At 56.2% G+C, this 27,879-nt stretch overlaps 2 protein-coding genes across 13 annotated transcripts; one reads left to right on the top strand and one right to left on the bottom strand.

Annotated features, from left to right (window-relative positions):
* Positions 1-559: 559 nt before the first annotated feature.
* On the top strand, positions 560-7,297 carry PNKP (polynucleotide kinase 3'-phosphatase). 3 transcript variants are annotated; one of them, XM_034945442.3, is made up of 17 exons: positions 560-826; positions 1,284-1,447; positions 1,973-2,102; positions 3,065-3,364; positions 4,080-4,159; positions 4,247-4,304; positions 4,413-4,520; positions 4,724-4,795; positions 5,754-5,802; positions 5,884-5,954; positions 6,029-6,121; positions 6,223-6,319; positions 6,393-6,454; positions 6,614-6,723; positions 6,804-6,891; positions 6,991-7,052; positions 7,136-7,297. In XM_034945442.3, exons 1-17 carry the CDS (start codon positions 821-823, stop codon positions 7,251-7,253), a joined length of 1,668 nt encoding a protein of 555 aa, XP_034801333.2. In that variant the 5' UTR covers positions 560-820; the 3' UTR covers positions 7,254-7,297. The 3 variants fall into 3 exon arrangements, with proteins under 3 accessions (XP_034801333.2, XP_003814394.4, XP_063456592.1); XM_003814346.6 differs by having other exon boundaries at positions 583-1,032; positions 2,056-2,102; XM_063600522.1 differs by lacking the exon at positions 560-826 and adding an exon at positions 926-1,032.
* Positions 7,021-23,750, bottom strand: PTOV1 (PTOV1 extended AT-hook containing adaptor protein). Of its 10 annotated transcripts, none has more exons than XM_034945444.3 (13): positions 17,418-23,750; positions 13,986-14,123; positions 13,795-13,877; positions 13,641-13,698; positions 13,452-13,559; positions 11,374-11,529; positions 10,725-10,814; positions 10,529-10,602; positions 10,392-10,449; positions 9,854-9,958; positions 8,317-8,514; positions 8,165-8,233; positions 7,021-7,314 (listed from the first exon to the last, which is right to left on the bottom strand). In XM_034945444.3, the coding sequence occupies exons 1-12, from the start codon at positions 17,631-17,633 to the stop codon at positions 8,222-8,224; spliced, it is 1,296 nt and encodes a 431-aa protein (XP_034801335.2). In that variant the 5' UTR covers positions 17,634-23,750; the 3' UTR covers positions 7,021-7,314; positions 8,165-8,221. The 10 variants fall into 10 exon arrangements, with proteins under 10 accessions (XP_034801335.2, XP_063456594.1, XP_008965233.3 ...); XM_063600524.1 differs by lacking the exon at positions 17,418-23,750 and adding an exon at positions 17,015-17,385; XM_008966985.6 differs by lacking the exon at positions 7,021-7,314 and adding an exon at positions 7,762-7,936.
* Positions 23,751-27,879: the final 4,129 nt, after the last annotated feature.

Here is a 27,879-nt window from a genome sequence, read left to right as displayed (position 1 = left end):
CCTATAAGCCCAACACGCTGGGAGGCCAAGGCGGGAGGATCACATGACACCAGGAGGTCGAGATCAGCCTGGGCAGCACAGTGAGACCCCTTCTCCAAAGGGAAAAAAAATGGCTGGAGGTTAGAAAGCAGGTGGAACCTCGTCCGAAATTAGGACTAGGTAAACGTAGTCCCACCAGACCACTACCGGAAGAATGCTAACACTAAATAAGACTTAAACGGATCTGAGCACTTTGGGAGGCCGAGGTGGGCGGATCACGAGATCAGGAGATCGAGACCATCCTGGCTAACACGGTGAAACCCCGTCTCTACTCAAAATACAAAAAATTAGCTGGGCGTGGTGGCGGGCGCCTGTAGTCTCAGCTACTCCGGAGGCTGAGGCAGGAGAATGGCGTCAACCCGGGAGGCGGAGCTTGCAGGTGAGCCGAGATCGCGCCACTGCACTCCAGCCTGGGCGACAGAGTGAGACTCCGTCTCAAAAAAAAAAAAAAAAAAAGACTTAAACAGGGCTCACTACCACCCAAACATTTTTTAAAGCTTTTGTCACGTGTTAGCTCCTTTAATCGTCATGGTAACCCCACGAAGCGGAAACGATTATCCTTTTTATAGATGAGGAAACTAGAACATCGAGGGTGAAGCCAAAGAAGGACTTAGGGGCGCTGTCGGGGGCGGAGGTTTCCTCGACTGACAATGACCATCAGATGGGAAAAAAATCTTCCTCCCTGGGATGAAAATTAGAAGTCTAGGTGGAAAGAGGCAAATCTGCTAACGGAGGATCCAGTCCCCGCTACCGGCCTGAGCCTCGCGTTGCAGCAAGAGAGATGAAGGTCAGGGCTGCCGAGGGACCCTGGGGGCCGGGAGTAGGGGAAGGGGCGTGGCTGCTGTGGGAGGAGGCCAGGCCCCGCCCCCCACGAGGGGACAAGTCATTTCCGTCCGCCGAGGAACCGACCGCCGCCGGCCGGGTTGCAGGCGGGGCACCTCGGGCAGGACCTCCCTGGTCGGAAGTGGCCGTGAGCCCGAGCCGCGGTCCCGGGTGAGTACAGGGCGGGGCGGAGGCATGTGCGAGGCTCTCTGCCTGTACGCTGGAAAGTGGGGATTGCAACTCGGGGAGGGATGGAGCACGCGTCGTCGCCTGGGAAACGGGTCGACCCGCGGAAGGCGAGCGGGTGGGACTTCCGGAGCAGTTAATGGTGGGGAAACTTTCTAGTGGATGTGGGAGGAGGCGGGACTTCCTGCAGCAAATTGGGGTTGTGCGCCGCTCAAGCCCGTTTACCTGCTCCCCAGGCCGGCACCCAGGATGGGCGAGGTGGAGGCCCCGGGCCGCTTGTGGCTCGAGAGCCCCCCTGGGGGAGCGCCCCCCATCTTCCTGCCCTCGGACGGGCAAGCCCTGGTCCTGGGCAGGGGACCCCTGACCCAGGTCACGGACCGGAAGTGCTCCAGAACTCAAGGTGAGCGGGGCCTGAGCTGGAGGGGGTGTGGCCTGCTGCAAAAGCGGGAACAATCCAGAGGGACGCTTGGCTGCTACGCGGGATTGCAGTGGTGCAGCCAGCCCCGAAGTCGGAAGGTGCTCTCTAGGGACTACAGGAAGATAAAGTTTGTGCTTGATTTGGAATTAGCTAGATCCTTTGGGGGAGAGGGGATCGAGCCGATTTCGGGAGGATGTTCACTGCGCGGATGATGCTCAGGCCATCGGGAAATCCAGAAACAGGCGACGATCTTCGTCAAGAGAAAAATGATCCTATGGAGAAAAGTAAATGTCGCTAGGTTGGGATGGATGGTAACAGGCCAAGCCCCGGACCTATATCTAGCCACATTTTTTGTCAAGGAGGAAACCAATTCTATAGAGAAAAGTACCTCCCTGTCCCTTGCAAGGACCAGTGTCAGGCAATCTTAGTGCCACTGTCTGGCTACTGCATGTCAAGGAGCCAATCCCATGTAGAAATAAACTGCCTCTTACTCCCTGGATGCTATAGCCTGAAGCAGGCCACACTCCCCAGAAATGAGGGACCCAATCACACAAGGATGCAAATCCTGACTCCACCCCTCCAATCCTCAGTGGAGCTGGTCGCAGATCCTGAGACCCGGACAGTGGCAGTGAAACAGGTATCAGTGCCTCTGCAAGGGCCAGCAAGGCCTGGGGATGGGATTTGGGGAGGAATTGCAAGCCGTCAGTGAAGGGGTACATTAGGAAAATCTGATTGCAGCCGGGCGTGGTGGCTCAAGCCTGTAATCCCAGCACTTTGGGAGGCCGAGGCAGGCGGATCGCTTGAACCCAGGAGTTCGAGACCAGCCTGAGCGACATGGTGAAACCTGTCTCTCTAAAAAATTAGCGGGAATGGTGGCGTGTCCTTGTAGTTGCTAATCGGGAGGCTGAAGCGGGAGGATCCCTTGAGCCCAGTAGGTCAAGGGTGTAGTGAGCAGTGATCACCACACTGTACTTCAGCCTGGGTGACAGAGCGAGAACCTGTCTCAAAAAAAGAAAAGAAAAAATATGGCTGGGAGAGAAGGGGATGTGTCCAGTAAAGAAAGAAGTGTTGCCTGTTTCAGTGGGGTGGGTACCTGTCCAAGACCTTAGAAATTGGACAAGGCGGCCAGGCGCGGTGGCTCACGCCTGTAATCCCAGCACTTTGGGAGGCTAGGCGGGCGGATCACCCGAGATCAGGAGTTTGTGACCAGCCTGGCCAACATGGCGAAACTCCATCTCTACTAAAAATACAAAAATTAGCGGGGCATGGTGGTGGGTGCCTGTAATCCCAGCTACTCGGGTAGCTGAGGCAGGAGAATCGTTTGAACCCAGGAGGCACAGGTTTCAATGAGCCAAGATTGTACCACTGCACTCCAGCCTGGGCGACAAAACAAGCCTCTATCTCCAGGAAAAAAAAAAAAAAAGATTCGGACAAGGCTGAAAACCTGTAACTGTTCCAAAGCCCGTTCCAAAGTGAAGAGGTGGGGCCTAAGGGTCTGATTAGTGGTGGAGAAGGGCTGATTTTTCCGCTGGGTATTTGATTGGAGGAAGCTCCCGGTGGGGGCGGAGCCAGTCCCAGCTCCTCCCTCTCTTTCTGCAGCTGGGAGTTAACCCCTCAACTACCGGTACCCAGGAGTTGAAGCCGGGGTTGGAGGGCTCTCTGGGGGTGGGGGACACACTGTATTTGGTCAATGGCCTCCACCCACTGACCCTGCGCTGGGAAGAGACCCGCACACCAGAATCCCAGCCAGATACTCCGCCTGGCACCCCTCTGGTGTCCCAAGACGAGAAGAGAGATGCTGAGCTGCCGAAGAAGCGTATGCGGAAGTCAAACCCCGGCTGGGAGAACTTGGAGAAGTTGCTAGTGTTCACCGCAGCTGGGGTGAAACCCCAGGGCAAGGTGAGGGCCACGCCGAGGGCTGAGGGAGCCGCCACAGACTGGGACCCAATCCCACGTTTGTTGCGTGCTCTCTCAACTTTTTAGCCTCTACTTACTTTTCTGAGAAATGGGCCTAATGATAAACGCAGGGATCGTTGTAAGCAGTGGGGAGAATGATGTATGTCAGCTCCTGCGTTACCCACAGTGACCACCCAGTAATCAGCAATGACCATGACTGTCTCAGTAGGAGCTATTACGATGAGGATTTTTTATGTCCAGAGAGACTTGAGTTCAAATGCTGTTACCACCACATTGAGTCCCATGTCTCTCATCTCTACGATGCTGAATCCATTAAAAAAGCACGTGGCATAGTTCCTGACATGCAGTTAGCACCCAAAGCTTTGCTCCTGCTTTTATTTTCACGGTTATTAGCCCACCGAGGTGGTGAAGGCCAGGGGAGGAAGGAGGCTGGGTAAGACATTAACCCCCATTTTAAAGACTGTAACCCTGGGGCTGGGGTCATAAGGAGTAACAGGAGACAGTAAGGTTAAGATGTCGGGCCGCACTCAGAGGCATCACGGATGCTTGAGATGGAGGTGCTCTGTGACTCGGTTTCCCCATCTGTGAGATGGCAGTGATAACACCCTGCCTGGCAGGGTTGGTGTGAGTCAGCCTGTGAGTGAGGAGGGTCAGAGGTATCACAGTGCTGCTGTTTGTCTTTCCTTGGTGACACCAGGTGGCTGGCTTTGATCTGGACGGGACCCTCATCACCACACGCTCTGGGAAGGTCTTTCCCACTGGCCCCAGTGACTGGAGGTGATAAGAGGCAAAACAAGGGAGTGAGTGAGGCCTGGAGTCCACCTCTGGCCCCGGGTCACCCCTGCCGCTTCATACCTGCCGTAGGATCTTGTACCCAGAGATTCCCCGTAAGCTCCGAGAGCTGGAAGCCGAGGGCTACAAGGTATGTGCAGCCGCGTGTCTGCATGGGCACGTGCACGTGGCGGTCCGACCGCAGGTCAGACCAAGGCCCTGGTGAGCAGGGCGCCTGGTGACACCCTTTGCTCCCCAGCTGGTGATCTTCACCAACCAGATGAGCATCGGGCGCGGGAAGCTGCCAGCCGAGGAGTTCAAGGCCAAGGTGGAGGCTGTGGTGGAGAAGCTGGGGGTCCCCTTCCAGGTATGGCTGGAAGGGAGGCTGGGAGCTATGTGGGGGCACAGAGATCCAGAGCAAGGGTTTTAGACTCCAGGGTAAGCAGGGCGGAGGCCTCAGGCAGTGTGATGCTGATAGGAACCCATCATCAGCTGCAAATTCTGGGCTGGGGTGGCATCCAGTAGGTGCTTGACGGGGAGCTAAAGCTGGTGGCCCCCTCCCATCCACAGGTGCTGGTGGCCACGCACGCAGGCTTGTACCGGAAGCCGGTGACGGGCATGTGGGACCATCTGCAGGAGCAGGTGAGTCTCGCAGCCTGCCTGGCCCCCCTCCTTTTCCTCGCTCCAGCCCCTCACTCCTGGGCTCCCTGGCCTCCGGTCGGGGCCTCCTTATTCCTCCTCTGTCCTCTCTCGCTCCCTCCTCCTGTTTTTTGCTGTGACATCTTAGATGTTGGTTTACGAGACCAGTGCTCTCAGACTTTCTACGTCAGAGTAGTAGGGAAGCTGTTCATTCCTTCGTTCATTCGTTTGTGTGTGCATTTGTTCTGAAGTTTAGCGCATTCTTGAGCTGAAGGTATCAGTGAGCGGGACGGCCTGCTCCAGCAGGGCCCGCACGGCGAGGGCGGTGACTCTTGGCGGATGGGCAGACTGGCGTGTAAAACAGCAGGAGGGAGGGAGCTGGAGAAAGCAGGCATCGTTTCACCCGTGGTGGGCAGGGATGGCCTCTGAGGAGGTGACATCAGAGGAAAAGGCCTAAGGCAGGGAAAGGAGGGAGCCAGGTGGACACCTGGGGAAAGCGGTCCCCCCTCTTGTGGGAGTGACAGCAAGTGCAAAGGCCCTGAGGCAGTCCCTAGCCTGGGCTAGTTAGGGACAGCGAGGCCCATGTGGCTGGCCCTAAGTGACGGAGGGGAGAGGGCAGGGCCACAGGGAGGGCCCCGCTTTTGCCCTGAGGGAGGGGGAACCTGGGAGGCGCCGGCACCCTGGAGGCTGGAGCTGTAGCAGGGTGGATGCCCTCCGGTGGCCGCGTGGGGAACGGGAGGAGGCGAAGTCGGGAGACCTGGAGGGAGGGGGCTGTGTGGAGAGACCACGGAGAGGGGAGGGGGCTAGGAGCACGGTGCAAAGTGGCTGGAGAGTGAGGACATGAAAAGTCGGAGGATGATTCCTGATGTGGGGCACAGACCAGGCGAAGCAGCCCCAGGGACCCGCTACCGCTGTGGTGGGACATTTGTGGGAAGGGCCTCCTCACTACCGTCTCCCGTAGGCCAACGACGGCGCGCCCATATCCATCGGGGACAGCATCTTTGTGGGAGGTAAGGGCCTGGAGGCTGCTGAGGGTGGGCTGGGACCCCTCCCTCCGAGCTGGTGGGAACGGGGTGTCCCGTGTGTTCCAGACGCAGCCGGACGCCCGGCCAACTGGGCCCCGGGGCGGAAGAAGAAAGACTTCTCCTGCGCCGATCGCCTGGTGAGGCCCCTGCCCCCTGCCCCGCGCCCGCGCCCGAGCCTGGCCTGTGTCTGATGTTCGTCCTCAACCCCTAGTTTGCCCTCAACCTTGGCCTGCCCTTCGCCACCCCTGAGGAGTTCTTTCTGAAGTGGCCAGCAGCAGGCTTCGAGCTCCCAGCCTTTGATCCGGTGAGGCCCTGGGGCGGGGGCGGGGGCGGGGGCGGGGGTGGGGGTGGGAGGGCTCCTGGAGATGGGGACGGCATCTCACGCATGTCCCCCGCCCCTCGCAGAGGACTGTCTCCCGCTCAGGGCCTCTCTGCCTCCCCGAGTCCAGGGCCCTCCTGAGCGCTAGCCCGGAGGTGGTCGTCGCAGTGGGATTCCCTGGGGGTAAGTGTCCTGTCCCTGTGCCCTGAGCCCCGCCTGGGTCCTAGGCCACCCACCGACACTGCTCCCCACACAGCCGGGAAGTCCACCTTTCTCAAGAAGCACCTCGTGTCGGCCGGATATGTCCACGTGAACAGGGTATGACCAGTCTTTTGCCGCCCCAAATCTATTAAGTTCCCATCTCCACCTCTCAACTAGTTTGGGGCGGCTTTCCTCCATCACTGCCTCCCCGTCCCCGCTCGGGGTCTTCTCTCCCCCCGGGTCTGCTGATCTGTTTGTGACCTCTCGTGTCCCCAGGACACGCTAGGCTCCTGGCAGCGCTGTGTGACCACCTGTGAGACAGCCCTGAAGCAAGGGAAACGGGTCGCCATCGACAACACAAACCCGGACGCTGCGAGCCGCGCCAGGTAGCGTGACCGTAGGTAGGGCCGTAGGGGGCCTGTGGTGGGGTGGGCGGGGCCTGCACATCCAGCTCCTTCCCCCACAGGTACGTCCAGTGTGCCCGAGCCGCGGGCGTCCCCTGCCGCTGCTTCCTCTTCACCGCCACTCTGGAGCAGGCGCGCCACAACAACCGGGTGAGCCCGCTCAGCCCGGACACCCCCTGGGCTGCACCCCCTGACCCCCTCTCCTCCCCTGACCCCTGGGCCTGCCGCCCCCTCTGATGTTCCCCACAGTTTCGAGAGATGACAGACTCCTCTCATATCCCCGTGTCAGACATGGTCATGTATGGCTACAGGTACTGTTGGGGATAGCAGGGGGCAGGGGCACTGGCTGGGCCACATGAGCCAGGCTGTCCCTCACTGTTCCCACCACTGCCAGGAAGCAGTTCGAGGCCCCAACGCCGGCGGAAGGCTTCTCTGCCATCCTGGAGATCCCGTTCCGGCTATGGGTGGAGCCGAGGCTGGGGCGGCTGTACTGCCAGTTCTCCGAGGGCTGAGCCCCGCCCAGCTCCCCTCCACAATAAATGCTGTTTCTCCTTGAGCTTGGCCGGCATTTTGCTGGAAGGAAGGTGGTCCCCATGGGGGAGGGGCTCCAGGCCTGCCACAGTTTCTTACATGGATGGAGGCTTTAAGGACATTTTCAGGTAACAAAAAGTGGGCCCCTACAGAGGGGAGTCCAGCTGGGACCTGGCATGAGCACTTTAGACATTAGCCGGGGAACGCACAGGGAGAGCGCTGTGTGGCCCCGAGAGCCAGCTGGTGAGCCCATGAGCCTCAACCGAGGGGCTGGCTCAAGGCCAGGTGTGACCCCTGAGGACAAAATCCAGCTCAGGTTCTGTGACACTGAACTTGAACCCAAGGCCTGTGGGTCTGGAGATTGGGGGGGGAAGAGGGTGTGGGCAGCCGAGAGCCAGACCCAGTGAGTTCCCGGGCTGTCCAGCCTGCTGGGCCACCTTAGAGCTACGGGGCTGCCAGGCATGGGGCAGTGAGCAGAGGGGGCAGGCAGGTTTTTAAAAGGCTTTATTGGGGAAACGTAGAGGGGTGGGGACCGTCCTTGGAGGCCTCAGGACACCATCCTCCATGTTGCTGGGCAGTTGAAGTCCCCAGGGGCCCCTGCTCAGAAGCATGTCACCTAGGGGCAGGGGTGCAGTGGGGGCTGCTGGCCACAGGCTCCCAAGCACTGACCCCACATCCCTGTGAGCAGAGGCCTGGCCCCACCCAGGCCTGGATACCACCTCCCATGGCCCTGAGGCTGGGCTGCAGTTTCCCGACAGCCTAGGACCGCTGGGACTGCTGCCTCTCCCTCTGCTCTGCTCTCCCCAAGGCCAAGGTCGCCCTGCTTCTTTCCCAACCCCATCCCCCCACATGCCCCAGGGTCCCTCCTGTACATAACAGGGTCACCACTCACCAGTCTCTGCGGGGGCCTCATCTGTGACTCCTGGAGAGGCCCAGCCCGGGGTAACCACTACCCCCCCATCTGTGGAGAGAAATCAGAGGCCAGTGGTGAGCAGGCAGGGGGGTGGAGGGAGACCAAGCAGCCCTGGAGCCTGGCCACCTCACCCCTCGTTGCTGCTGCTCCTGCTCCAGGTTCCGCTGCAGGACCTGCTGCTGGTTGGCAATGACACGCCGGATGCCGTTGACAAAGTTGCCCTGGTCATGGGGGATGAGGCCAATGAAGATTTTCTTCTCCGAAGAGTACAGGAGCATAAGCACGCGGATCTCACATGATGCTTTGTAGGAAAAGTGCACGCAGCCGGCCTGGCAGGCACAGGGCGTGGTGTCACCAGACAGCACCACAGGGACTCAGGCCACGGGGACCAGCATCCCTCCAACCATGGCACCATGCCGTGGGCTCCATGAGCCAGGCACAGCCTAACTGCTCTGTCCTCACACCCCCCACCCACCCCGGAGGTGGGCCCCCTTATTAGGATGACACGGTGGCCAAGAGCAATGGGTGGGCCAAAGGCCAACAGGCTCTGTCGGGAAGGGCCCAAGAACCTGCATTTCAGAGCTCCTGGGCAGGCCAGGCTATGTCTGGGGCCACCTCACCACAGCCACCTGAACCAACCGGCCATGGCTTCAACTCAGGACCCCAAGGGATCTGCAGCAGCCGGCCCAGCACAAGCAAGGGCTGAGGTACATGGAGCCTTTCTGGGTTTCCTTGAGGAAACTTTTTTGAGACTGAGTTTCGCTCTTGTCGCCCAGGCTGGAGTGCAATGGCATGATCTCAGCTCACTGCAACCTCTGCCTCCCGGGTTCAAGCCATTCTTGTGACTCAGCCTCCTGAGTGGCCATCATGCCTGGCTAATTTTTGTATTTTTAGTAGAGACGGGGTTTCACCATGTTGGCCAGGCTGGTCTCAAACTCCTGACCTCAGGTGATCCACCCGCCTCGGCCTCCCAAAGTGCTGGGATTGCAGGCGTGAGTCACCGCACCCGGCCCCTGAGGGAACGCTTGAAATTGCTTTAATGTAAAAGCACCTACACCCAGGCCCCCCCCTCCCCACGAACAGCTTCGTGGACAGTTTACTCAGACTGAGTCGAAGGTAATTTTAAGGTAGTTTCGGGATATTACCCAAGTATGGCCCAGCTGGAAGGTGGACATCGGGGGGAGGGCTCAGAAACACCAAAGTCCAACCTTCTCCACCTCACAGATGGAGAAACTGAGCCCCAGAGAGAGAAGAGGAGTCAGCTGAGCCTCCCCCAGATAAGACAATCACCAGATATTCTGGGACCTTGCTGGGGGCAGACAGCCCTCCCTGCCCGGCAGTGGGCCTTTGGGATGTGGCACAAGCTCCTGGGAAACCTGGAGTGACAAGGGCGCCTGTCCCTGAGGAGCGGAGAGCACGGAGTTGGTGCTGAGTCAGCCCTGATGTGGCAGAGGAGGAGCAGGCCCCTGCAGAACCAGGGTCAGTGCCCCGTCCAGTGCCGTGGGGACAGCACAGAGCCCCCAGAAGTCACGCCCACACTAGCCGCCCTCTCTCCCCAGCTGGTCCGGGACATGGTGCTCTGTTCCTCTCCCATGTTCGCCCCCGTGAGCGGTCCGGGCTCGCTCTGCCCTGGCCGGCCCCTCCCCTGCGTCTGCTGGCACCACTCACGAAGCCATTGTCCATGATCCGGCACAGGCTCTTCAGTGTCTCCAGGTCCTTGGTGAAGTGGAACTGGACCAGGCGCGAGTTCCGGAACAGCGGCACTAGGGTGGTCTGCGGGGAAGCGAGGGGACCCCCAGCTCTGGCTTCTCCCACCACGGCCTCCCGCTCCCAGCCCGCTGAGTCCCTGGGGCCCAGGACCAAACTGAGACTCCCCTGTCCTCCCTACCTCAGGAAACGTCGTCATCACCGCTCAACCAGCCCAACCCTGGAGTGCTGTGGAAGCCGCTCTCAGATCCCTTGGCAGCCCCCCAGGTGCAGGTCGTGGCTGCCCCTGCCCCGCTCAGTCCCTGCACAGCCACCAGCTGGCTGCCTGGGACCCCTTGAAGCCAGGCCTGAGGACCTACCCACCACGCCTGCTTCAGCACCCTCAGCTCCGCTCCCTCACAGCCAGCTCAGGCCACCTGGGGAGGCGCTCTTGCCCCCAGCCCCGCCCTCTGGAAGAGCTACTGTGTGCAGGCTCAAGCACCCGGCCCCAGCCCCTCACCAGCAGCTGCTGCGGGATGAGCTGCATGTACAGCTTCCTTGGCCACTGCTCGGTCCTCCTGTGGGGCACAAAGGGACGAGGGTCAGGAAGCCCCAGCTCCCCTGGATGCTGCCTCCACCCCCCAGCCCAGCACTCACAGGATCTCCCCCTGGTTCACGTAGACGTGGGATGGCAGCCACCTCTTGGACCGACTGTTGGGCTCAGGCCTGGGCTTTTGGGGGAGAGGCAAAGAGGAGCCCTCAGGGCTGGAGACCCCCCAACGCCAGTGTCCCCTCCCAGCCACAGTCCGTGAGGATCTGGGGGTCCCAAGTCCCCGGGCTGCCGAGGGCTCACCTCCTGCCACTCCATGACGCCACTCCATGCCAGAAACTTGTTGTTGACGATCTGGACTGGGCCTGAGTTGACACCACCAGGTCCCACTGCCTGTTGGAAGGGAACAGGGTGGGAAGAGGGGCCCAGGCTCCTGGGAAACCTCTGTCTGTCCTGGGGCCTGCCATCCCTCCCTCCCAGCCTTGGCCTGTTAGCTCCAGCTGGGTCCATTCTCTAGCCCCAGGGGAACAGGCCCTGCCCCTCACCTGCTCACAGCCCCCCATGGCTCCCCAGTGGCCTGAGACAGGTCCCGGCCCTCACCTGGTGCACAGGACCTGTAGAGTCTGCCTCAACTGGCAAGGCATGACCAGGACACGTGGTTACCAGGCAGGGCCTTCCAGCCACACGATGATCCCAACCCCTGCCCAGCTCCCCACTCCACTGGCTTCCCTGCCGCTGCACCAAGACCCACCCTCCAGCCCTTCAGAGCCACCCAGTGGCCGCTTTTCCATGGAGCCCTGGTGGGAACCCGCCCGGCGTCCTCTGGGCTCCCCTGCAGCTCCTTGCTCCAGCCATCGCATCACACTCCGCCCACACCAAGTCTGGCTGCCCAACCAGGGCAGTGGGGCCTAACCCCCTCTGTCCCCACAAGGGCTGTGCTTGGCTGGCACACCTGCTTGCGGGTGGTGATGACCTGCCGGATGGCACTGACGAAGCCGCTCTGGTCGTAGGGGATGAGGCCCATGAAGATCTTCTTCTTGGACGAGTATAGGAGCATGAGCACGCGCACCTCACAGGGGGAGATGTGGGGGAACAGCATGCAGCCCGCCTGCGGGGGCCGCGGGTCAGGACCCTGTGGTCACTGCCCGGGGCCACTGTGCCCCCACCACCCTGGACCGCCCCACCTGTAGGGGATGAAGGGAGATCATCGGCAGACAGAGGCCCCCACAGTCAAGGCCATGGCCATAGGTGAGGGGCCTCTGAGAGATCCTGCAGCGCCCATCGGCATCCCCCCACCCTGCCATGGCTGAGGTCAGAGTGGCACCCGGCACCCAGGCTGCAGTGAGAATGCCAAGAAGGCACTACCTCCCGCCCACATCACCCCCTGCCGCCAGCCCTCCTGACTGCCTGATGGGGTGACTTGGCCTGGGGGTTAAGAGCACAGGCAGCGCCCCACCGTTCTGCTGCCTCCTAGCTGTGTGACCTAACACCAGCCACCTCCTGCTTCTGGGCCTCCATCATCTGTAAAACCGGGTAATAGTGCACACAGTTGGTGCCACATAAAGGCTCAACAGATAAAGTGCTGGTGCCTCTTGGATGGGGCATGGGAGAACTAAGCCTGACAGATGTGCCTGGCTGTGGTGTCTGGATGAAGTGGTGTGACCGTCCCAGAACCCCATGTCCCCTCCCCACACCGGGCCACCCCCCCCAGTGCTGTCCCCTCCACGCTGCCGGCCTAACTTCTCGACCTTGGTGTCCAGCCCAGGGATCACCCGCTCAGGGCCCTGTCCCTGGCCTCCCTGGAGTCATGCACAGTCACCCTCCCAGGTCCATGCCTGGGGGGTGAGTATGGATGTCCACTTTCCCTACAGACTGGGTACTCGGGGCCCAGATATGGCAAGCCCTCAACAAACGGTGCTGGGTGAAGGGGGAACGGGTCACTTAAGAGACCTCATGCCAGGCACAAGCCCTGGTCTGCCCCTGGTCTCCTGAGGGAGAAGGGAGGCCCTAGCAGAACCCAGGGCGCTCAACGGCAGCTGGGACGGGGTAGAGGCAGACTGTCCCAAAAGGGAACAGGGACTGGGAATGTCCCAGAGCCAGGTCCTCTGGGCAGACAACTCGCTCCCACCCCATCCCTGCCTCCTCTCCAGCACCTGCCATCTTTCACAGCCCAAGCCCCCTTTCTGACCTGCCCTGCGCCAGAATCCCAGTCACCTGAACAGCCTCACCAGCTGGGTTCACCCAGCACTCACTAGGTACTAAAGTCACCATCTCAAGCGCTTTACACAAATTCCCTCCAGCCTCCCGGTGGCCCTAGGAAGCACGGCTCCCCTGTCCTCCCTACCTCAGAAAATGTCATCTCTACCCCTCAACCAGCCCAACCCTGGAGTGCTGCGGAAGCCGCTCTCAGATCCCTTGGCAGCCCCCCAGGTCCAGGTCATGGCCGCGCCTGCCCCACTCAGTCCCTGCACAGCCACTGGCTGGATACCTGGGTCCCCTTGGAGCCAGGCCTGAGGACCTACTCACCGCGCCTGCTTCAGCACCCTCAGCTCCGCTCCCTCACGGCCAGCTCAGGCCACTCGGGGAGGTTAGCCCATTTTACAGACCAGAATACCAAGCCCCAACGTGCCACTCCCTCCTGGCTGGCTCTTGCGCCTAGCACACCCATTTACCAGGTCCCTGCCATACGCTATGTGTCCCCGACAGGCTCCTGGGCCCCAACAGGGCTGGCCCCAGTCCCTCCATGCACTCACGCCCCCAGGGCCACCTCGAAGCTGGGCACAGATGCAGAAACTGGAGGCCTCTCAGGCTGAGTTCCTTCACCCTGTGCTCTACGGAGGGTGCCTGGAATCAGTCATTTCCAGATGGGGTCCGAGAGACCACGAGGGCTACCCTCGGCCCCAGGGGAGACCCCCCGACCCCCGCCTGGGCTGTGTGAGCAGAGCGCTGCCTCCAGCTGTACTTGTCACCACAGTGCTACAAGGGAGCCGGTCCCCGCACCCCTCACGCACCCGAGCCCGCCCCACTCACGAAGCCGTTGCCCATGATGCGGCAGAGCCCCTTGAGCGAGTCGCAGTCTCTGTTGGTGAAGTGGAACTGTGCCAACTGGGAGTTCCGGAACAGGGGGCCCAGGGTGGTCTGGGGGCGACGGGACAGACAGCTGGGTCAGCCAGGCATGGGGGTGCTCAGAGTGGGTGGGGTGGGCGGGGCGGGTCTCACCAGCAGCTGCTGCGGGATCAGCTGCATGATCAGCTTCTGCGGCCACTGGTCGGTCTCCCTATGGGAAGGAGCTGGTCAGAAAGGGCTGCCCTGATCCCCACGGCCACAGCCACTGCCCCTGCCACCACCCTGGCTGCTGCACCCTGGCACTCACAGGTTCTCGCCTTGGTTCACGTAGGCTTGGCAGGGCAGGGTCCGCTTCAGCTTTGCAGTGGAGTCAGAGTAGGGTCTGCGCTTCTGTGGGGGCAGGAGTGGCGTCACTGTGCACAGCCTAGATGCCCTGGCCTGTCCCCGCAGGGACAAGACAAGACCCTGGAGGCCAGCCGCAGCCCCACAGAGACTCACCTCCTGCCACTCGAGGACGCCGCTCCAAGCCAGCAGCTTGTTGCTGAGCCGGTGCTCGCTCACGGCCAGACCCCCGAGGGTGAGCCCAGGTGAGGAGGGACCGATGGGACCCAGTGCCCCGAAGACCCGAGCACCTTCCTGCAGTGGAGTGGGGGGTAGGTGGGAAAACTGAGGCCGGGGCCTGCAAGGACAGGCAGTTCCCACACACCCCAGAGGGGACGTCCCAATATTCAGCCCCAAATCCCCTGCTGGAAGCCCACGGGGCCATGTCCAAACCCTCTGCTCACCCCTCAGGACCCCAACACGCTGGTCCTCATGTCCTTTCCCGCTGCCCCCTCTCAGGACCCTTCCTTCCCAGAGCCTGCTGTCACCTTGACACTGGCCCAGCAGAGTCCTGAAGCCTTCAGCCAGCCCCACCTCCAGCCTTTGCCCCAGCTGTGCGCCTCATCGATTCTTGAGACCCAAGTTAGAAGCCAGCTGTAGGGGGCCTTCCCCGTGCCCCAGGCTGGGCCCAGGGCTTCCTTGCAGCCTCCACAGGCACAAGCCGGCTTGCGCTGTGTCTGTCCCACACACTAGCTTGCCCTGTCTTTCCCAGACTGAAACTCTCCTAAGGCTCCCTGTCATCCCAAAGTTCAACTCCTTCCTCTGGCTCAGGCCAGTGGCCACCTCTCTGGCCTTATAAGTCTGACCCCGGGGGAAGGCAGGAAGGAGGTGACAAGAAACACAGAGGGGACTAAACCATCCAGGAGAAAGACAGTGAGGAAAAGGGGGAAACATTTGGAAGACAGCTGGGACACCACCCCCAGAGGGGTCTCACAGACCAAAACATGTAGAACACCAAGAGAAGGTTCTAGCAATAAAGCCAAGCAACGCCACAAATGCTACTCACAGGCACTCTCCCCACTATTTTTTTTATTACTATTTTTTTTTGAGACAGAGTTTCACTCATTTCCCAGACTGGAGTGCAGTGGCGCGATCTCGGCTCACTGCAACCTCGCTCACTGCAAGCCGCGCCATCATGCCCGGCTAATTTTTTTTTTTTTTTTTTTTTTAGTAGCGATGGGGTTTCACCATGTTGGCCAGGCTGGTCTCGAACTCCTGACCTCAAGTGATCCGCCCGCCTCGGCCTCCCAAAGTGCTGGGATTACAGACGAGGGCCACCAAGCCTGACCTCACTTATTGTTTTTTAAAACCAAAAACATCTCAAAGCAAACAAGGGAAAGCTTCGCAAACAGCCTGCCAGCAGGAAACCCACGAGAGTTTCCCCGTAATAGGCGCCTCCAGGCGGGGGAAAACAAATTATAAGGGTGATTTATTTTTATCTTATTACAAACAGGTATTTTCCAAATTTTCTATGAAGCACAAGGAGATCTTTCCTTCCAGAATACTAGCAAACACAAAAAATTTTATTTTGTGAGTGCTTAAAAAGAGAAAAACCTGAACAAACTTGCTCTCCACCCACGCAGGTGATTCTCCACCCACGCAGGTGATTCTGGCTTTTGGGCAGTCGTCAGAAGATCAGATAGAAAACCTGAGTATCTTGGCGTTAGAATGAGTTGGACAGAGAGTGGATGTTGCCCCGGGGGCTTCAGGCACCATACCGGACATCCAGCATCTGAGATGAGTTAAAACGCACAGCTGGAGGTGACTTGCGAGATGAGGGTACACTTACAACATACAAGTTGTTTATGGCGCTGGGACCTGGGGTATCTAGTCCGCATATACAGTGACACGTATGCATTTACTGCCACAAAGACGGGTAAAAATCAGGCGAACGCACTTAAGAGCCCAAGCGACATACTTAATGTCTGCTTGTCTAGGAGGGCAGGTTGACTCAGGACTTCAAATATACTGGGATCTGGAGCATAGTAAAGAACAGATATGCTTGCCTAAAACCCAGGGATACCTTCCACAGCAGGAGCAGCACATCAAGATGGGACGATCACATTTAAAAACGACGGTTAAGGTGCAACCTAAAGTAAATCTCACATCTTGGCAATCGTGTGCAAAACTGCGCGCGCCTGACATCCCTATTGCACAGGGAAGCCCATCTAGTACTTGCACTGAGGTTTAAAACCTTGGGGTGCATGTCTGAGGACCCGGAAAGCACTTTTGAACAACTAGATGCGAATGCTGCAGGAAGGGGCGAAGGCAGTGGAGTGAAGGGGTACGTTTAAGTTGTGGGAGGTGATGTAAGTCTCGGTATCCATGTTTATGACCCCAGGAAGCCTGTTTAAGGTTTCAGTAGGGCTGCCACAGCTCTGTGCCATCCACACCGCTGAGGCAGTGTATTTAAGAAGCGGACCCGAGCGCGAACCCAGGGGAAATCTCACATCGGGGCAAGCGTGTGCACGGTGCAAAGTCGCGAATGTGCGGTTTTACAGCCCCAGGTAAACCTTACGGTTTCTGAAAAGCATGTGCATCTTTTGGGTCCGGAGAAACGTGTGCAGCCCAAAGTACCTGCGAAGCTGAATGTTTACGTTTAAGGTCTGGGCTCACGGCAGTCCATCAAAGCATCCCACATCTGGGCGCGGGCGCGTATTCTAGGTGCGCACTCCACGGGCACGGAGCGGGCGCCAGGGAGAACGCCCACGGGTGCGACATCTGGGGGCGCTGGTACAAAGCGCGGGCCCCTCCCTCGCCGCTGTCCCCCAACCCCGCCCCCATTTCCAGGTTTCCTGCCCGGAGAGCGAGCAACTTCCCAATAGGAAAAACAAGCAAGCGTGCCGGCTGCCTATCTGCCGCCCCCCACCCGCGTTTAAATCGGGCCGCGGAGTCAGCAGTAATATGAGCCCGCCCCGCCCCCGTCCCCCACCCCCCCCCCACCCCGGCCCGAACGCGCAACAAAGGGGAGAGCGCGGCGCGAACCACCGGGTGCTCCACGGGGGAACCCGGCCCCGGGCGGGACCACCCTTCGAGCCACAGGGGACACCCCGGAGCGGCGGGGGCCGCCGACAAAGGCGTGAGCCCGGGATAGGGGCTGGGGGGCGGGGCCGTGGAAGGCTCTGGAAAAAGGGCGGGGGGCTCACCATGGGAGGGGCCGAGCGGGCCCGGATCCGCGGAGGCTGCGGGCCTCGGGGGCTGGCAGGCCAGGAGCGCGAGCGGACGGCGCGCACCACGAGGGGCCGCGGAGGGCGGCCGCGACCCCCGAGGGGGCCCCCGGCGCCGGAGCGGTACGGGGCGCGGCGCGGACGGACCATGGCGGGCGCGGGCCGAGCGGGCGGGGAGCTGCCGCAGGCCACAAGGGGGGCTGCGGGCTCCACCGACTGAGGGGCGCGGGCGCGGGCGCGCGGCTTCGGGGGAGACGGGCTGAGCCGTACCAAGCTCGGGGGACGCGCCGCCGGAGTGGGGTCGCCGCGGCCGAACCACTGAGGCGAGCGGGGGAGCCCGGCGCGTACCAAGCGCGTCCGAGGGGGCGTGGCCGGAGCGTACCAAGGCGGCGCGGGGGAGCGGGGCCCGGGCGGGAGCGGAGTGTGGGCTCGGCGGTCCTGCGGGCCTCTCCGGCGCGGGGGAGTCCTGGGAAGACGCGCGAGCCACAACTTCAGGGGGCGTGGCGGGAACGGGAGCCCCTACCAAACGGGGTGGCAGAAGAACGAAGGCGACACCAAGCTGGCCCCTTGCGGGGGTCGGGATGGCGGGAGACCTCATCCGGAGCCCTGGGCCCGCAGAGCCAGGAGACCGCGCCAAAATACATCAGGGAAGAGGGGAGGACGGAATAATGGGCCTGGGGACAAAGGAACCCACTGAAAGGGAACCCACTGAGGGTACGGATTGCACCCGAGCCTGAGAGAGCTGAAGGTTTGCAGTCGGTGACGTGGCGAGGTGGGCAGGGGACTCCAACTCCCAGCGGGCCCCGCGTGGCCTGGGCGGGGCCAGCTGTCCCTGGAGGCTCCGCCCATTAGCCCCCGCGGCCAGGCTCCGCCCGCCGTCCCTGGCGACTCCAAGCTTCTCGCCACTCACGTCGCTCCCCGGCCTTCCGTGGATTCGCTCATTCGCTCTGGTAAAATGGAATGACTACTTACTAGTAGTTGTATAAGATTTTTCCCTCGATTTTTGTTCCTTAAACGTGGGTAATACCTAACCCTAGAGTGGTTATGGGGATCAAGCCCGAGGGGCTGTGCTTGACTGCTGGCGCAGTCACTACTCAAATGTTAGCTTTTCTTTAAAAACAACAACAAAAATCTGTTACGAGTACCCTGTCCAGTTCTGTGCTCGGCGACGACCGAATCAGACCACGTCCCTCACAGGCCCCACGGTCCACTGGGGAGAGACATAATCACAGGCTGTGCTAAGTGTTAACTAGCGCACATCCACAGGGCGATGGGATATGACCATAGCGAGGTAAAGTTAGCAAGCAAGGGAAGTCAAGAAAAGGACCTGTGAGCAACCTGCCATTCCAGATGGCTGGAAAAGTGTGCCAAGAGGACAGAACAGCAAAGACAAATCCTGAAAGTAGAAGGAATAAAAGGGAGCCAGTGTGGGCGGAGCCGAGTGAAGGTAGAGAGAAATAGACACAGCTGTAGGAGGTTAGAGACGGAATCCCTACTTCTGTTTCGGATGTTGACTAAACAATGTAGATAGATATTGATGTCATAGCCTGGAGAGAGAAATTCGGGAGTCATCAGTGTTTGAATGGAGACTGGATGAGCTCACAAAGAGACTGGGACACTCATCCCTTTAGCAGTCACGACAATGAGAAGCAACCAGCGAAGGACACGGAGGACTGGCCAGTGAAATGGCAGAAGAACCCGTAGGCCTGTCCATGTTTTCCTGCCCAGGGGCTCCCGAGGGCTGACTGGAGCCCAGCCTTAAACCCCAAATCCAACCTGCATTGTGGCCAAACGGAGTCAGTGCTCCCTGAACACAAACTGCAAGTTAGTTATCAACAGGTACCTCCAATGCCCTGTCAATCACCCATGTGAGGACAACCTGGCAGCAGGAAGGAGAAAAAACAGGAGCTGCTTTAATCTCCCGGAATCCTCACTTCTCCCCATTCTTGTTGGTCCAAACCATCAAGATCTCTTGCCTGGGTGACGCCTCCTAACTCTTGCTGCCTTCTCTGTCACTACACTAATCAAAACCATCCAGTGGCTTCCCAGTGCCTTTAGAATTAAATCCAAACTTGGTACTGTGGCCCCTGCTGCTGCCCCCCCAAAATCTCTCTCCCATCCTTCCTGTTCTCTACCTAGTTAATGCCTTCCCATCCCTCAGAACCCGTCAGGACACACGTGAGTTTGAATGCCCTGAATTGTATAAGCATGGAGAGCGGTATACCAGGATGTACTCCAGAGTGAGCAAAATGGGAACTCATGTCAGAAAGTGAAATGAAAATGTAGGCTGAAATTCTATCAGTAATACTGCAACAAAACTCTCTGAAACCATCTCACTTACTCGGTCCACCAACTTGAAAGACACTTTCCTTTTCATCTGTGAAGCCCGCTGCCGGGGCTAGCAGGCTACTATTATGACTAAGCAATTCCACTTCCATCTCTCAAGCTGTTTACTTCCTGAAAGGTAGCTGTTTGATCCAAACCTGTTTATGCCAGAAGTTCTTGTTTAATTTACTATCAAACTAATGAAATTAATGCAAGAGAGTTGTTTATACACAAACCAGATTGCTTGCTTTGGAAGGACTAAAAGGGAGTTGTTAAAAGAAAAACATGCCAGGCGTGGTGGCTCACACCTGTAATTCTGCACTTTGGGAAGCTGAGGTGGGCAGATCACTTCAGGTCAGGAGTTCAAGACCAGTCTGGCCAACATGGTGAAACACCGTCTCCACTAAAAATACGAAAATTAACCAGGCATGGTGGTGTATGCCTGTAGTCCCAGCTACTCTGGAGGCTAAGGCAGGAGAATCGATTGAACCCAGGGGGCGGAGGTTGCAGTGAGCTGAGATCTCACCACTGCAACTCCAGCCTGAGCAACAAAGCAAGACTCCATCTCTTAAAAAAAAAAAAAAAATGCTGCCAAGTTAGGTACAAGTAAAGCAACTGTAAATTATTTAATGAAAAAGCTTATAAAAACCTAGGAAGACTCAGCCCCCAGTTTGTTTCATAAATGTCTTTAGGTTCTCAAGCCGCTTTAAAAAAAAAAAAAAACATGACTCATTGTGGTTTGTGGGTGGAGCTTATACAAGAATGTGATGTTCTACTGGGCGCAGTGGCTCATGCCTGTAATCCCAACACATTGGGAGGCTGAGGTGGGAAGATTGCTTGAGCCCAGGAGCTCGAGACCAGCCTGGGCAACACAGCGAGACTCCCACCTCTACAAAAACAACAATAATTTGCTAGGCATGGTGGCATGCACCTATGGTCCCAGCTACTCAGGAGGCTGAGGTGGGAGGATCTCTTGAGTCCAGGAGATTGAGGCTGTAGTAAGCCGTGTTCACACCACTGCACTTCAGTCCAAGTGACAAAGTGAGACCCTGTCTCAAAAACAAGAATGTAATGTCGTGTGCTAACTAGGAGACCAATACTGAAAGAAAGGGTCTTGGTCCTACGTACAAGAGATGTCTGTTTAAATGTTCTTGGTTAAAATAAGAGGTTTAAAGTGTTAAGATGGCCGTTAGTGCTGTTTGCCATATATTTCTAGCTCCACACTTGGCCAGCATTTGACCCCATTTAGCTTGAGTGGGGCCATGTGATTAATTTTGGCCAATAAGGTGTGAGGCCATGTGATTACATCTGGCCAATGAGATATGAGCAGAAGTGACACATGTGAATTCAGCTAGAGCACATAATTGCTAATGAGAGACCAGACCCCTCTGCCTTTACTATGTCGATTGGCAACCTTCATGATCTGTCCGCACGGGCTCCAAGCTGACACTCAATACAGCACGAGTGACAAAATCCACCTTGGCTGTTTCAAGCCACTGCAATCTGGGGGTAATCCGGCCTTTCCTGATATACACAATTTTTTTTTCCCCAAATAATCCCAGTTTAACCAACATTTGTTAAACCAATCAACTACCAAGTCTGAGTTTCCTAGAAGAACAAACTGGCAGTACATATAGGTTGGATGACATAGGCTAGGACACAATGACAACATGGACAAAGTGTTTTATACTGGCCGGGCACGGTGGCTCATGCCTGTAATCCTAGCACTTTGGGAGGCTGAGGCAGGTGGATCACCTGTTGTCAGGAGACCAGCCTGGCCAACCTGGTGAAACCCCATCTCTACTAAAAATACAAAAATTAGCCAGACGTGGTGGCAGGCGCCTGCAATCCCAGCTACTCAGGAATACAAATACAGTCTCCTGATTGATCCTCCAATTCAAGCAGGAGAATTGCTTGAACCCGGGAGGCAGAGGTTGCAGTGAGCTGCACTCCAATCTGGGCGACAGAGCGACATTCTGTCTCAAAAAATGCTAATAGGCTGGGTGCAGTGGCTCACACCTGTAATCCCAGCACTTTGGGAGGCTGAGGCGGGCAAATCACGAGGTCAGGAGTTCAAGACCAGCCTGGCCAACATGGTGAAACCATGTCTGTACTAAAAATACAAAAAATTAGCTGGGCATGGTAGTGGGTGCCTGTAATCCCAGCTACTTGGGAAGCCGAGGCAGAAGAATCACTTGAACCCAGGAGGCGGAGGTTGCATTGAGCTGAGATTGTGCCACTGCACTCCAGCCCAGGTGACAGTGTGAGACTCCGTCTCAAAACAAACAAATAAAAAAGATAATAAAATGCTTTATACTAAGAAATGGGAGTAAGATCATCTCTGGCTTGGATTTTTCTTTTCTTTCTTTGCAATTACAAAATAGTTTATGGCTGATTCTTTTTAAAGGTCTGCCTGATACATGCTCTGCAAACTCTAGGTATTTCAACTTTGTCATCATTGTGTGTGTCCAGACGCAGAGGCTCACACCTGTAGTTTCAACACTTTGGGAGGCTGAGGTTGGAGCATTGCTTGAGCCCAGGAGTTTGAGACCAGCCTGGGCAACATAGCAAGACCCCATCTCTACAACTATAAAACTAGCCAGGCGTGGTGTTACATGTCTCTAGTCCCAGTTACTCTGGAGGCTGAGGTAGGAGAATTACTTGAGGCCAGGAGTTCGAGACCAGCCTGAGCAACAGAGTAAAACTCTGTCTCTACAAAAAATACAAAAATTAGCTGGGCATGGTGGTGCGTGTCTGTAGTCCCAGCTACTCGACAAGCTGAGGTGGGAAGACTGCTTGACCCCTCTAGGCAGAGGCTGCAGTGAACCAAGATCATGCCACCGCACTCCAGGGTTGACAGAGTGAGACCCCTGGCAATAATAGTAGTTAATATTTCTCAAGAACTTCATGTCTGAACTCACTGAATTCTCACACAGCAGGCCATGAGTTCAACAATCTTTTAATCCCCACTCCACAGATGGGGAAACCAAGGATCCGGAAGCAAAAGCCTGACGTCACAGGCTGCGGAGACACAGGGGACAGGGACAGGGCCCAGGTTCTTAATCTCAGTAGGTGTTGGCCTCCACTTTGTGGAATAAACGAGGGGCCGAGCCCCTCGGGCTTGGGACCGTCTTACCCTCGTCACTGCCGCGCTTCTCAGCCTCTCTGCCACCATCTGCCCTCCAGCACAGACCATGCTGAGTGTTCCCATATTGTAAAAGACATACATACATCTGCCCTATCCCCAAACCCAGCGTCCTGGGTTTGAGATTACAGGCAGGAGCCACTGTGCCCAGCCCCCTGGGCTATTTTTAAAAATAAATAAAATGAATGGAAGGCTTTTTGTCCAAACTTCAAGATATGCTGTTAGATTGAAAAACAAACAAAAAAATTATAGAATAAAGGAGACTGCCACTGGATAGAAAAGCCAGAAAATGAATCAGTTTCTCTATTTGCTTGTACCTGCTTATACATATCTCTGAAAAGCAATTGGTAACTGATCTCTAGAGGGAGCTGAGAGAGACTGCATTGGTTGGTTTCTGGAGCCCCTCCAAGTGTGAACCATAGGAAGGTTTCTCGTATATGCGAAACATGAATACAACATTTTTTGGGTCATGTAAATAAAGTTGGCATACTTAGTTTTGAAATTCTGCTGCTGGGAATGCATCTCATAGGAATGCCTGCACAAGTGGGTTAAAAAAATACATTCATCCTCTCCAGCATGTCTGATAATAGTGAAAAACTGGCCGGGCGCGGTGGCTCACACCTGTAATCCCAGCACTTTGGAAGCCCGAGGTGGGTGGATCACTTGAGGTCAGGAATTCGAGACCAACCTGGGCAACATGGCAAAATCCCATCTCTACTAAAAATACAAATATTAGCTGGGTGTGGTGGTATGTGCCTGTAATCCCAGCTACTCAGGAGGCGGAGGCTGCAGTGAGCTGAGATCACACCAGTGCACTCCAGCCTGGGCAACAGAGCGAGACTCCATCTCAAAAAAAAAAAAGAAAAAAAAGAAAAACTGGACAGGCCCTCAACTGGCAGGGTACAGTGTGGTGGGCACCCTGAAAGACAGCCCCCATGACCCTCACCTCCTGTCTGCACTGTCCTCTCAGCTTGAGTGTGGGCAGAACCTAGCAACTTGTTGTAATGTACAGAATATAGCAAGAGTGACAAGATATCACTTCCAAGATTGGGGTACAAAAGACTGCAGCTTCCACCTTGGGCGTCCTCTCTCATTTCTGTTTTTCTTTTTTGAGACAGTTTCACTCTTGCAGCCCAGACTGGTGTGCAATGGTGTGTTCTTGGCTCACTGCAGCCTCCACCTCCTGGGTTCAAGCGATTCTCCTGCCTCAGTCTTCCGAGTAGCTGGGATTTCCCAGATGCCTGCCACCATGCCCAGCTAATATTTTGTATTTTTAGTAGAGACGGGGTTTCACCATGTTGGCCAGGCTGGTCTCAAACTCCTGACCTCAGGTGATCCACCCGCCTTGACCTCCCAAAAGTGCTGGGATTACAGGCATGAGCCACCACACCCAGCCTTTCTCATATTTCTAGAGAAGCTGGATGCCACATTGCAACTACAAGGTGCCCTGTGAAGAGGCCTGCAATGGCGAGAAAACAAGGGAGACCTCCAGCCAACAGCTAGGAACTGAGGCTCTCGGCCCCATCACCTGTCAGGAACTGAATCCTGCCAACAGTCATGTGAGTGGGCTGGAAGTGGGCCCTCCTCACGGAGCCTTCCAATGACTGCACAGCCCCAGCCACCAGCTCGACTGCAACCCCGAGAGCCTGGGAGCCAGCAGCTCAGCCAAGCCTGGATTCTTGACCCCCAGCAACGGTGAGGCAATAAATGCTTCTTGTTTTAAGCCACTCAGTGGTGGGGTTTGTTACACAACAGATAACTTATAGGCAGGATGGCTCGTGGAACTGAAATGCATCCATTTAGTGCACTACCTGAGGCCACCATGAGAAGTGGGGACATAGAGGAACAGGTAATTAACAGCGCAGGCAGGCCAGGTCGGTGGCTCACACCTGTAATCCCAGCATTTTGGGAGGCTGAGGTGGGCAGATCACCTGAGGTCAGGAGTTTGAAACCAGCCTGGCCAACATGGTGAAACCCCGTCTCTACTAAAAATACAAAAATCAGCTGGGCATGGTGGTGGGCGCCTGTAATCCCAGCTACTCGGAAGGGTGACGCAGGAGAATCGCTTGAACCTGGGAAGTGGAGGTTGCAGTGAGTCGAGACTGCGCCACTGCATTCCAGCCTGGGCAACAGAGTGAGACTCCGTCTCAAAAAAAAAAAAAAAAAAAAACCGAAAAATTAGCCAGGCATGGTGGCTCCTGCCTGTAATCCCAGCTACTTGGGAGGCTGAGGAGAATAGCTTGAACCTGGGAGGCAGAGGTTGCAGTGAGCTGAGATCACGCCACTGCACTCCAGCCTGGGCAACGGAGTGAGACTCTGTCTATAAATAAATAAATAAATAATGGCCATTACTTTGGTCGGAAGAAAAAAAAAAGCAAGCTAAAGAACAAAGAAATTGACTCACTTATACAAAAAAATTAAACTATAAATGTATCCACAACCGCATGCATGTAAACCCAAATGCAGAACTGGTACATCAGCCTCTAGGGAGGTAAGTGGTTTGCTCAGGGTGTGTGTTTGGGCAGGAGAGGCGAGAGTGAGGTGTGATAGGGTAGTTCCACTTTTTTTTTGTTGTTGTTGAGACAGAGTCTTGGTCTGTCTCCCAGGCTGGAGTCAGTGGCACGATCTCTGCTCACTGCAGCCTCTGCCTCCTGGGTTCTAGTGATTCTCCTGCCTCAGCCTTCTGGGTAGCTGGGATCACAGGCACATGCCACCATGCTGGCTAATTTTTGTATTTTTAGTAGAGATGGGGTTTCACCCTGTTGACCAGGCTGGTCTCGAACTCCTGACCTCAGGTGATCTGCCTGCCTTGGCCTTCCAAAGTGCTGGGATTACAGGCGTGAGCCACCATGCCTGGTGGTACTTCCACTTTTTATTCCACACATTTCAGCGCCCTTTCATTTTGGGAAACTGTTGTAGTGTGTGTAACTCAATATATTTTAAAAGTTAATTTTTTTTAAATGCCAAGATGGTAAGAAAATACATGTTAGTGTTTTGTGTACCTTGAAACAAATATATTCTTAACACCCCTTTTGAGAAGGTGTCCTTTTTCTCATAATCCTTTGGAGGTGGGTGGGCATTTTCTTTCACCCCGAACAGGTTTCCAACTATTAATATGTTGGTGTTTTAGCATTTTTGCCTCAACAATCACTTTTTTCCAATTACGTCCTACCACCTGCTCCTTTGCGAGAATTTTCATGAATCCCCAGTCTTGCCTCCAGTCATGATGCATGATTCAAAAGCAAACTGGTCAAAAAGAAAATGTTTCCAACAAGTCACTCACTCAATTATAACCTTTCCGGACACAAGTGATTTTTGTAAGTTAAGATGCTTTTTTTTTTGAGACAGAGTCTTGCTCTGTCACCCAGACTAGAGTGCGGTGGCACGATCTTGGCTCACTGCAACTTCCACCTCCGGGGTTCAAGCGATTCTTATGCCTCAGCCTCCCAAGTAGCTGGGATTATAGGTGTGCGTAACCACAACTAAGTTTTGTATTTTTACTAGAGTCAGGCTTTCACCATGTTGGCCAGGCTAATCTCAAACTCCCGGCCTCAAGTGATCTGCCCGCCTCGGCCTCGCAAAGTGCTGGGATTACAGGCGTGAGCCACCACACCCAGTCAGGATGCATTTTTTAAATAGAGATGGGGTCTCACCTTGTTGGCCAGGCTGGTCCTGAAACCCTGGCCTCAAAGCGATTCTCCTACCTCGGCTTCCCAAAGTGCTGGGATCACAGGCGTGAGGTCCAGCTTGGCACGCATTTCTAGAAGCAGTTTTGCCCACCTTTTACCTTCTTAGAGTGCATTTCAGCCAAAAGATGACAACAGTGGCTACCAGCAGCTCTCCTGTGTCCAGGACTGAGCTGGGCCAGATCTTGTATTCCTTATGAGAATCCTCTGGGGTAGTCACTATTTGACATATGGAGAAAGTGAGGCTCAGAGACGTGCAGGGACCTGCCCGAGGTCACAGAGCTAATCAGCGCAGAATCTTGGGATTAAATCCTGCTGTTCTAGGGTTTTCACTATTTCTTGCCTTAGGAGAACCTTGTATTCAGGGAAAAACTTTCCCAAAAGATTTGCTCTGTTGGTGTTGGCTGGTTCTAAGGGGCATGTGAAGTTCTTAGGCCTTATCGTCACCTGACCTATGAAATGGGGAGGTGAGTCCCATGTGCCTAGATCTGGCCTCACTCCTTGGGCCTCCTTTTTGGTGTTTTTTTGTGTGTGTGTGGTTTTTTTTTTTTTTGAGATGGAGTTTTGCTCTTATTGCCCAGGATGGAGTGTAATGGCGCGATCTCGGCTCACTGCAACCTCTGCCTCCCGAGTTCAAGTGATTCTCCTGCCTCAGCCTCCCAAGTAGCTGGGATTACAGGCATGTGCCACCATGGCCAGCTAATTTTGTATTTTTAGTAAAGACAGAGTTTCACCATATTGGTCAGGCTAGTCTCCAACTCCCAACCTCAGGTGATCTGCCCGCCTCAGCCTCCCAAAGTGCTGGGATAACAGGCATGAGCCACCGCGCCCAGCCTGGGCCTCCTTTTTATTCCACACATTTCAGTGGCCTTTCATTTTAGGAAACTGTTCTAGTGTGTGTAACTCAATACATTTTAAAAGTTAATTTTTTTTTAAACGCCAAGATGGTGAGAAAATATGTTAGTGTTTTGCGTACCTTGAAACAAATATATTCTTAACACCCCTTTTGAGGTGTCCTTTTTCTCCTAATTCCTCTTTGGAGCTGGTGGGTGGGCATTTTCTTTCACCCCTAACAGGTCTGCTACTATTAATAAGCAAGCCCCGGTTCACTCCTGTAAACCGTGTGATTAGGCCACGACAGTCCCTCTGGTTCCTCTAATTTGAGTGTTAAGGTCAAGAGGGCGCCACTGGCATGAGATGGCCAAACTGGCGACTGGAAACCTTTCCTTTTAACCAATTTGTTTCTGATCCAAACCTGCGTTTCCCTTGCCGGGGGACATGGCCACCCTGGTGGAAACACTGAAGGCTGCTTCCTGCTCCTCTCAGCGGCTTCTGACAGAGTCGATTGCTCCCTCCTCAAAAACACTCAGCTTCCAGAACGCCACACTTGCCTGGTTCTCCTGTCTTCTGGCTCCCTGCCCAACCCTTACGCGTGGCTCTTTCTCAGGGTTCTGTCCTTGTTCTCGAGTCTTCTCCTTCTTCCAGAGGTCGCAAAATGGCGGCCTGGCGGCCTCATTAGACCCACAGGCAGATTTTGTTTGGTCCTCACAGTGTTTTTGTTTTCAATTTGAATGCCGTTAGGCGGGGCAAGCACTCTCCAAGTTCGCCACAGTCCCCATCATTCCCTGTTGTCTTACACCCGTCCGCTTCACACATTTTCATCACCTGCCTGGTCCCTGAAGCCATCT

Source organism: Pan paniscus, chromosome 20, assembly GCF_029289425.2.
Source record: "Pan paniscus chromosome 20, NHGRI_mPanPan1-v2.0_pri, whole genome shotgun sequence".
Taxonomy (NCBI): Eukaryota; Metazoa; Chordata; class Mammalia; order Primates; family Hominidae; genus Pan; species Pan paniscus.
This window is presented reverse-complemented; position numbering and strand designations above follow the sequence as displayed.